Source organism: Sinocyclocheilus anshuiensis, unplaced genomic scaffold, assembly GCF_001515605.1.
Source record: "Sinocyclocheilus anshuiensis isolate Anshui unplaced genomic scaffold, SAMN03320099.WGS_v1.1 scaffold546, whole genome shotgun sequence".
NCBI classification, from domain to species: Eukaryota; Metazoa; Chordata; class Actinopteri; order Cypriniformes; family Cyprinidae; genus Sinocyclocheilus; species Sinocyclocheilus anshuiensis.
Genome location: NW_015542451.1, coordinates 1,441,108 through 1,452,025, shown reverse-complemented (window position 1 = coordinate 1,452,025; position 10,918 = coordinate 1,441,108). Strand labels below are relative to the sequence as shown.

At 34.5% G+C, this 10,918-nt stretch overlaps 1 protein-coding gene across 1 annotated transcript in view; it reads right to left on the bottom strand.

The window, feature by feature from the left end:
- Window positions 1–10,559: 10,559 nt before the first annotated feature.
- Window positions 10,560–10,918, bottom strand: part of antxr1c (ANTXR cell adhesion molecule 1c) — a 25,766-nt gene continuing 25,407 nt past the window's right edge. Inside the window, exon 19 of the mRNA XM_016493120.1 lies at window positions 10,560–10,918. This exon is cut by the window's right edge and continues 1 nt beyond it. Coding sequence (XP_016348606.1) covers window positions 10,811–10,918 — 108 coding nt within the window. The 3' untranslated portion in view covers window positions 10,560–10,810.

Below are 10,918 nucleotides of genomic sequence, written 5' to 3'. Positions count from 1 at the left end.
TTGATCTCTGTAATATCTGGGTCCTGAAAACATCTCAAAACAAGCTGAGATTCACTAACATAAAGCACATTGAAGTGCAGCCAGAAGCAAGCTGGGATAAAGTTGCCATAAAATGAAAATGTTTCTTCTTTCTCATCCTTGACACACATGTCAAATAAATACAGTAAGTACAGGAATTCGTCTTTGGCAAGTGCAGAAAATGTGTATGGTGAGTGAGGAGGCTTCATCAAATCAGAAATGGACGACGACGACGGGCTAAAACTCCCTCGGTTTGCTGTAACTGAGCTACTCTGTTTCCTCTTTGGAAATTATGACCGTCTTCCCACCCACATGCTCTAAACGCTCTACTTGTGCCTGAAACACGAGCCAATGGGCCGACTAAAGCTGGAACAGGCACATCTGTGTGGCTGGCAGCAGAAGCTTGCAGCAATGCAGCCTGGATTTCACGATTTTCATGCCATTTTCCAGAGAGCTGCCAAAAACACTCTTTCTTTCCGAAACTACTAGAAGAAGTCCAAATGCATGGAAGATTTCTTTCATCAAAGCCCACTAGGGGTTCATGCTCCTGCTCTGAAATCCATCACATTTCTGTTCAGTTCCAGTATCAGATTGTGTTTTTCTGTTTTCCCAGCTGGACAGAGTAATAATGAGGTCATCGCACAGCAGATCTGTTGTGTCCGCCAGTATTCGTGTGTTATTCTCCTCTGTTTTCTGTTTAGCACAGAAAATTTGAAGGTCACAGCTGTTGAGCAGAACGCAGAGAGAGATTGAGATGAAACCACCAGCAGGTCTCACAGGCGAACTTAACGCTCCTTTGTAGAAAGATCCAACCAGAAGAGACAGATAAAAGCCGCTCAGAGAGCCGCCGAAGCAGTTGGCGTGTGGGTGTGAGTCAGTGGAGGAGAGGATGAGGATGAGTGACGAAGGAGAGATGGACTACCAGAGTAATATCTTGTTTTCTTGTGTGGCGTGTTACTAAGATTGACACCTGACTCAACCTGAAAACTGTGGATTTTTGAATTAAAACTAACTGATTGAACTTTGATTTTTGTTACACGAAGGTCACATAAAACTTTTTAGCATGTCTTTTTGCTCAGTTTGAAAATGCTTTTAGGTAGATTTTTATTTATCCATATTCCAGTCCCAGACGTTCAGTGTTAAACTATGCAAATCCATAAAAAATATGAAAAAAATATATAATAATGTGGAGTGAAATAAGCATAGATCATTTCAGTTTTTATTATAATTAATAATTTGCAATTAATAAAATGATTTTTAAATGACACACACACACACACACACACACAGACAGACACACACACACACACACACACACACACAGTGCAACTTTCCCAGTCAAGCTATAATTAACTGTTTTTAGGACATAAAAAATGCTAGATTTGAAATTAGTGTATATATATAATATAATATAGTAATCTAAACTACATTATTTTTATTTTATTATAATTAATTTGTAATTAATTAATTGAAATAAATGTATAAATATTAAATATCAATATTAAATTATATATAACAGATATAAAAATTAGATATATAATTTTTTTTAATATTACAAATATATATTTATTAATATATTTATATACAAATATATTGAATTATATTAAAATCTATTATATATTCAATTAAAATATATATTAGCATTTGCTAATGACAAAAGAGTCGACTGCCATGACTATCACTATAAATAATGATTGCTCCAAACATGTTTCCTGAACTCACCCCCTGTCTGCCATTGGCCGGCCAAACAGACAGTCCCACCCCAAACTCTCTCCATTTGTTTAGCAAATGTTGCTGTGTCAGCCTGGTTGGGATGTTATAAAAAAGTGCGTTTTTATACCGCCACAGAGAGACAATGTTTACACTTTTCATGAGAAATTAACCAACAAATTATTTACTTTTGGTTGTAAAAAATACACACTTTAACTGTAACTTTGAAAAAGCTGACAAATGTGGCTTGTGTGACTGTGGCACACAGACTGTGACACACATTTTGTCCCGGATCAGGCTTAGAAGGGACACAGGCCAGCGCCTGGGGTACAGTACATTGAATGCATTTAATCTGGATTAGAGAGGTTTGTAAAGCAGACAGAAATCTCAGTCAGGCCGCAGAGACAGAACATCTGAACCCCTGCAAGCTGCCGGAGCTTTCCAGCCAAATATCAACCAACCACCTACTGATCTCTCACTCTCTTCCTGCTTTCAATCAGAACTTACTGAAACCAAGCAACTCCGTAGAACACCCTAACCACATAGCAGTGCACTGAACACCAATCAGAATACTTTAACATGTCCTAGCTACACGTTTCACGTGAGCATTTTTTAGTTAATGTTTAAACATTAAGTGGACATTGAGCAGATCTGAACTAATGCTAATACCCCGGTGAAGTGTAGTGTCAGACAATGAGTGTTTACCTTAATGTCCCTGGCTTTAATTATTTTAAGTGAGCACCTCATGCTGCTTCCAGAGGCCAAATCTGCAGTAATTGTATGTTGTAAAGCACTGACTCCTCTCTGTCCTGTCTGTGCAGACATGTCACTCCACTGGCATAAGATGATTAGAGATATACTCTAAACACATAACTACCCAGTGTTTCCATGTGCAATTTTTATTTATTTATTTATTTATTTTAAACAACACTCTTCATCTGAATGAGATTGACACTCCTGCATAGTTGTATTACTGGAAACACCATCTGTTCTGCATTAAGGCCTATTTTCATGCTCTCAAATAAATCTGCTGACATACTGAAATGCACATGGTTGCATAACATGAACAGCATATCTTCACTCTAAATATAATATTTAGCCAAATTATGTTGAAAATGAATATTCTATCATCATTTAATCATCCTCATACTATATGATGTGTGTGGAACACAAAAGGAGATGTTTAGCAGAATGTCCAGGCTGCCGTTTTCCATAATGAAAGTGAATGGTACCAATGAATAAATTTTACACTTTATTGCAATTATTAAAAAATTATTTATACAAAACTAATAAAACCTTTTATAAAAAACGTTTTTATAAATGTTAAAAATAAGTAAAGAATAAATGCTCTTAAAATTCTATTTTTAAAAAGATCAAGACCCAAAACCCTTTAATGATAGATAGATAGAAATATAGATAGATAGATAGATAGATAGATACAGAAAACAAATTCTATAATTCGTTTATCATCCAGTTCTTTTGCTTCTCTCATCTTTTTCCCCCTGGTTTTTACATCCTCTTTAGTGCATTCAGTTCACACAGCAGATCTGGGATCAGATTTCTCTGCTGTTTCTAACATTCTTTCTCATCAAACCCTAAAACCTTGAGTCCGGCCTCAGTCTAGTGTTGAGGTTGACATCTGGAGCGGGGCAGCAGCTCGCCTACTCTGACCAGCAGGAGTCAGCGTAATCTCTCAGAGCCCGGTGACATGAGAGCGGGGCCCTGCCACAGATCTCGCCCCCAGGGCCCCGGCGGTCTGCTGCTGCCAGTAAAGGGGGAGGAGGAGGAGTGGGAGGAGAGGAGGGGGCAGAGGAGGGTGCCACGTTTGCATGATGGCCTGGCACATGCAGGCCATGCCAGCCCATCAAAACGCTTTACTCAGCATGGCTTAACAGTTTCAGCATTAACTCACCAACATATTCAGAAAGCTTAACAAAGACATTTAGTTATCACAAAGACACACACAAAAACCCTAACACCAAATTTGCAAATATCTGAGGGAGTTAATTTATATTAGTATTATACATACAGTGACTTGAATCTATTATGATTATATTCTGAATTCATGTTGACATTTTTTTGAGAGGCGTAAAGTCAAAAATGTCAGGGTGATGCAACTGTACTGATATTATAATGCAGAAAAAATGTTTATTAAAATAATGAAATTCCTCACTATTATTTCCTCGAAAACATTTTGAGGTTATTATTATTTTAAAGTTTTGTTAAAATATAAAATAATTATATGTAATTATATTTATATGTAATATCATGTGTAATATAATATCAAAGTTGTGGTTCAACCAACATGTAGAAACATAAAGGAAATGACATCTTAGAGATGCATATCATTTTATCAAGGTCAAGTCTCTTAAAATATCAGATAATTTGATCTTTTTATGACAAGAAAGTTTAGTTGAGAAAATGTCATTTGGTGCGACTTTGTAAAAACCTTATTTATTAATTATTAATTTACTATATTTGGGAAAAAATTAGATATTAAGATGTGTACAAATTTTATGGTTACACCACATTACATTTTTACAGTCATTAAATTTAAACATTCATTGAAAATTATATAAATATTTTAAAAAATAAAACATAGAAAACAAACAGAAAAACATGCAAACAAGAAATTACATCATAGCGACGACCCCTTTTGTCAAGATTTTATCGTATAATTTGACCTTTTTATGACAAGCCAAGTTTAGTTGAGAAAATGTAATGTGGTGCAACTTTGCAAAAAGCCTTATTTGTGAATTAGTAATTTGACATTTGTAAAAAAAAAAACAAAAAAAAAACTAACTTTTACATTAGAAAAATCTTTACATTATTTATGGAAATATTAACATACAATTTTTATAGTCATTAAATTTAAACATTTGTTGAAAATAATATAAAAGTTTTTCAAAAACATATCAAACTTTAGGAAATGTCATGTGGTGCGACTTTGCAAAAACCTTATTTATAAATTAATAATTTGTGATATTTGTAAAAAAAAAAAAAAGCATATATATAACTTAAAAAAACTTTTATGAAAATATTAAGATGTGTGCATTTGATGGTTACACCACATGACAATTTTAAATGTAAACATTAATTGAAAATGATATAAAGTTTCTGAGGAACATCACCAAGTACAAGACTCCCCCCCCAACAGTCTGTGGAGAATCAACACCTGGCTGACGATCTGAATGTGTTTTATTGCCGGTTTGAAAAACCCAGTCTCACACCCCCCACCCTCTGATCTGCACTTCACACATTCACCTACACCCTTCTGCAACCCCTCTTCCTCCCTCTCCTTCCATTCAATCTGCGCTTAAGGTCTGAGTAGAGAATGTGAACCGGATCTTCAGAAAACGGAAGACTAGGAAAGCTTCAGGCCCAGACGGTGTTTCACCTGCCTGTCTAAAAGTCTGCGCTGACCAACTGGCCCCCATCTTCCCCTCAGGGATGTGTCTTCTCTTCTTTATTTTATTTATTTTATTTTATTTTATTTTATTTTATTTTATTATTTTAATTGTTATTTATTTATTTATTTTTATTTATTTTTTTTATACATGCAAAAACATATGAAACCAATACAAATACAAGTGTACAACGTAGCAACAGTTTTTCAAAGGATTTGTCCAGTTTTTTTTCTTAGACACTCTTTGTGTCTTTGACTCTAGATTTTAGTAATGTCATTAAATATCACGCTCAATTCAAGTCTTTAAATGAAACTAATTTCGGTATTTAAGGTATTTAGGGATTTCAATTATCAATCAAGATACCAACTGGACCAAGATGACAGGCATTTCTGATGCTGAAAATGAGAAAACTTCAAACACACTCAGACTCGCTTTTACTGAGCACGAGAGTAATTATTTACAGCAAAGGCTGAGACTTGTATCAAAGTAATTTCATATATAGATCCCCAGACAAGCCAGACATTATGCAAATGTCTTGATGAAAAGCACTCACATTCCTGGTAAAGGCTTTCTGCTGGGTTCATGTCATGTCTCGATTACAGTGTTTTCACTCCAAAACGTCTCTTCAGACTACACTCACGTCGAAGGCCTATACTTGTCTTCTGCACTCCGTCTGTCCTCACAAATTGCTTTGGCTAACCGAGAAACATCTGTGTCTTTGTGTGTTACCTTGGAGACAAGGGCATCCAAATACTAGGAATAAGGAGTGCAGGAGTAGAAGGTTCGCCGAGGGAAGTTCAGATGGGGTTGCAATGTGAGAATGGCTCCGAAAAGCCTGACAATCAGCACATTCCCTTGGCCCGGGGTTTTTGAGCAGAAAAATATCACAGACTGTCGGTGGACGCGGTCAGGCTGTGCATAAACAAAGACAAGGGGGGATTTGCGAGTCGAGCTGCTGCGTGTGACCACAGGCGTAGGAGGAGAGCGAGGGACCGTTTCACCGAGTTTCATCACCGTGTCACCTTATTATCGCCGTCTGCGAACACAGGCCTCAGATTCGGCAACTGGAAAAAATAACGGCTTGCTATTGTGTCATTTTGAGAAGCTAAATTACCAGCAAGCTTTATTCGTTTGTCATTTTTAAAGCCCAAATTGCCTGTTCGCTATCCTTTGGAACAACAGTTTGATTTTCAAATAATGGTTATTTAATCGTTTCCAGTTTTGCATCAAGGGCAAAGCTGCAGTATAACACACAGAGCTCATAAATCACTGGGCTATTGAGACTTTTGTATGACGCACTGTTAGGATTTTAAGAAATGTGAGTGTGTGTGTGTGTGTGTGTGTGTGTTTATAAGGCAGATATTTGTTGCGATGCCAAAACCTCAAAGCCCTTATCAGACACGCTAAAGACATGCAAAAGGAGCAAACCTTCCCACATCATAGAGACATACAGCAGTTAAAACATTTAGTTCCTGCTGTTGTTTTTGGATTTTGTATTTTTTTTTAATTAACATCAAGATTTGAAGTGAATTTATATTAATGTACAAGAGAAAGTGTCTGGGCAAGGTTCTCTAACTGCACATGATTGATTGATTTAAACTGTTACCTTTTATGATCCTGATTCATGATATCTTTTTATGATGGTCTGATAATTTTGTTTTATAAAGTACAGAAGTTTCAAATAATAAACTGTTTTTTAATTTAAATATTTTATTTTTTATAAATAGGTAATTTATTATTATATATATATATAGTGATATCTATGAATTAATCATAATAATTCATGATATTTGCAAATCAGTAAATACATATTTTAAACCATTTTTTTAATTATTGATTTTAAAAATATAGATTTTTTTTTTCAAATTGGTCTAGAATATGCTACTTTACAGAAGCCTGCTTATGCTTATGAGTCTCATGTCTTTTCTTGTTTTTCAGTCTCACAGTAGTTATTTTGTTGTCTAAATACATCTGCAAAGACCAGAGTACAATATAACAGACTTCTGTGGAAAACATCTACAGAACAAGTGCATTATATATATATATATATATATATATAATTTTATTTCAGCTAGTTGCCAAGACAATATTTCTCGGTTTCATTTAGTTTAGTACAAAAATAACTAAAACTAAAATTGAATTAAAAACTATATAGATGTATTTTTAAAAGAACACAACATTACATAAAGTTTAACTAAGATTAAAATGAGAGCAGAAAATATAAAAATAAAACCTAATACAAAATATGAACAAAACCTATATCAGTGATAGTAAAATAATACTGAAACAAAATACCTTACCTTACCTTATTTATTTATTTAAGTTTATTTGTTTTATTTTAACCATTTATTTTAACCCTTATGATATTATGTTGCGGGTCAATTTAACCCATTTACATTTGTCAGAAATACTGGTTAACGTATTACTTTTTTTTTTTTTTTTTTTTAATTGTGTAACTTTTTCTCAGTTCTGTGAAATGTTGAAATTGTATCGAGTCAAAAGTCCACTTTAAAAATTGTACCCATTTAATAAAAAAAAAAAAAAAATTTTTATATGTAAGACAGATACCTTCAATATATTCCAAAATGTGTGCCAGGTTTTAAGTTTTAAGTTACTTCATCCTCATATTCTATGTTTCCATTTAGGAAAACCCTTGTCTGATCAACATTTACCCCTCAACTCACTTTTAATTTCCCTTGGATTATTGTCTAAAGTACAAGATATGATGTGTACAGTCCTTGCTGAGAAACCTAAAGTAGATTTAGTGGACTGTGAACCTGCTATGAGGGTCAGCGAGAGGTGAAGCTCCCATCAAACTCAAGTTTTATTGTGTCCATTTCCATGGATTGTCTTGCATTATATTTATACCGAAAGGTTTGCATTGCAAAAGCCACCCTAAACAAAACAAACGATTTCCAGTGGCCACAAAAACAGCTTTAAGTGATTATTTCAGTCTTAAGGAGGGTCTTGTGAGCAGTTACACGTCATTAGCAGGCTTACCAATAACCAGACCAATGCAGTAAAAGCTTGAAAGTCGACCTTTATTAATACTGTGAAAAAGTAAACTTTATGAGCCTTTCAATAGATGCATCAGTATTGTTGTTAATACACTTACTACATCACAACACAATATAATTGTGAATTATAATTTGGGTATCAACTTGTTTTTGTGGAATAGTACAGATCACAATGTTTCAAATGATTGCCACAACAAATAAAACAAAAGAAAAGCACAAACCTATAGCATCACACTGCAGCTGTTGCCATCAATAGCTTTGGTTTGGTCCACATTATATCTCATTTTAATAACTGGGAGAAGTGAAAGTTTTTGCTTGTTCACAGCTGAGCACTAGTTCACTTTCATGGCAAAATGGGGAGAATGGGAAAACAAAATTCATGCACCAATCTTTATATTACAACAGAAGTATAAACAGTGCTACTGTATCATACTTGAATGACGTATAAAAAGTAATTAAAAAACAAAACAAACACATAGAAGGCACTGGCTGTTTTCTGAGGCGAAGTGATTTTTTAAATTTTAATATTTTTTGGTTTCATGCACAGTGTCCTGTTTGTAACAGAGGACACCTTGTCGTATTCAAGTACCTTCCTTCAGGCGTGGGGATAATAAATTAAATGCTGTGAACTGCCCTGCAGTTGCAATATGTTTGATGATGAAACGCAATATCGACATACGTACAGTACAGCTGTGGAATACAGAAAACATGACGAGAACTGACCTGACTTTGTATTTAGAGGTTCAACCTTTACAAAAATCAAACTTGATTTCATGAAACCCGTCAAGATCATGCCTGGATCAAAAAAAAAAAAAAAGACTTTATCTTTCAGTCATTTAGCATTTAGGACACCCCCTCTATTCTCATTACCATAATGCAAAAAAAAAAAATATATATATTTATATAACTATATATATATATATATAGTTATAATGATATTTTTAAAATACTATTTAGTATTTATACATCATGGTAATATTTGTTGTACTTCCTTTAATATATGCGGATATAAATATTGTATTATATATTTATGGAAGCTTGTTTCTGCCACAAGATAAAAAATAAAAAAGGTAATTTCTAGTCAGAATAGCAAAATATAAAGTCAAAATTGCAAGATATAAACTTGTGAGCTATAAACTCGTAATTCTGAGAAGAAAAGTTGGAACTGTAAGATGAAAAAGTCACAAATACGTTTTTTTTATTTTGAATTCCGTGGTGAAAAAATAAATAAATAAATCAGAATTCTGAGAAAAAAAAGTCTGAATGGCGAGATGCAAATCTGGAATTGGAATTGCACAGTTCTGACTTTTTTTCCAGAGTCTGAATTTTGAGATAAACATTTGCAGTTATCTTTTTTATTGTTTATTCAGTGTCGAAAATATTTGCATGCATATTTGTTACATTTATTACATAGAGTGTCTCACAACCGAATCATTTTTAGGTGTTGGATAAAAGTCCAGTATAAACTAAAAAAAAAAAAAAGTATAAATCCCGCACACTATAATAAAATATCATGATGCAATTTAGAGAAGTGTATTACTATACTAATAATCTAATAAAAATCATTGAGAATAATGGTAAATACAAAAAACTAATCTTGAAGCATTACAGTAACGAGAATTTTGAGCTTAAATGTGCTAAATGTGTCATAATGGAAATATTTATTTTTATTATTTCTTTTCATTTTGTTGTGAAATGTGACCTGGACATGTTTCCATGACATTCACCCACACTGTAAAAAGTGATAACTTGCAATTGTTACCTTAAAGGGCCATTTTTTTTACCAGATTTAATCCATAAAAATGAGTTTTGTTGGTATAAATGCACGCATTTAGGTTGATTCAGTAATGCTAAATTCTATTTTATGATTTGAACAAAATCATTACATTTCGATTTTTAAGTTCCCATTTTTTTTTTCAGTGCAGATGAAGATCTGGAATAAAATCGAACCCATTCCTGAATCCCACTTTTTGCACCTTCGAGAATCTGTCAAAATTCCAGCAACCGCGTGATTTGAGACAAATCCTGCACATCAGCTGTACCTAAACGAAGGACCTCGTGACATACTAAGACATTAATCGTGAATCTACAGTAAAAGAAACGGTCCAACCCTGCCTTTACGCATTCATCACTTGCATTCATCTTACATTTTGACGTGCGATGATATTCTCCTTTGGTCGCATCGACTCGAACTTTTGTACAGGATCAGAGACTCACCTGAGAGAACCTGCAACTCAACAACTGTTGTGAAATCTGCAACAACACTGAATAAAAAAAAAATAAAAAAATTTGAAATATTAGAGAGGCACTAACAATATAACATAGCATCTAATACTGGTTACTTTGGACATTTTGGCATGATATCAGAAGCTCATAGGATTCATATGTGCTTTAAAATACTCTAATCTGTCCAGCCTCAATAAAAAAAGAGCACAAAGCTGAAAACGGTCTCTCTTAATCTGCGTATGGAAAACTCAGTAGTTGAATTTTTGTCACAACAGTTATTTCTTACTTTTTTTTTTGCTGTCCAGCAACAAACTACACACCACATCCTAATCGAATCTGACCGATAAACACCGCGTGCATTTTTTGGTGAGAGGAGCATTTAGTTTGGCTGTCCGGATGAATTGCACTGGATGTGGAGGCTGGATCTTTTTCTTATGGTCTGCCGGCGAGGCTCGGCGGGGCGCGTAACGGAGGGGGACAGGGTGGTCCTGGCGGGACGCGGGCGGGCGGGGGTCCCGGCGGAGGCTGGGGCAGTGGCGG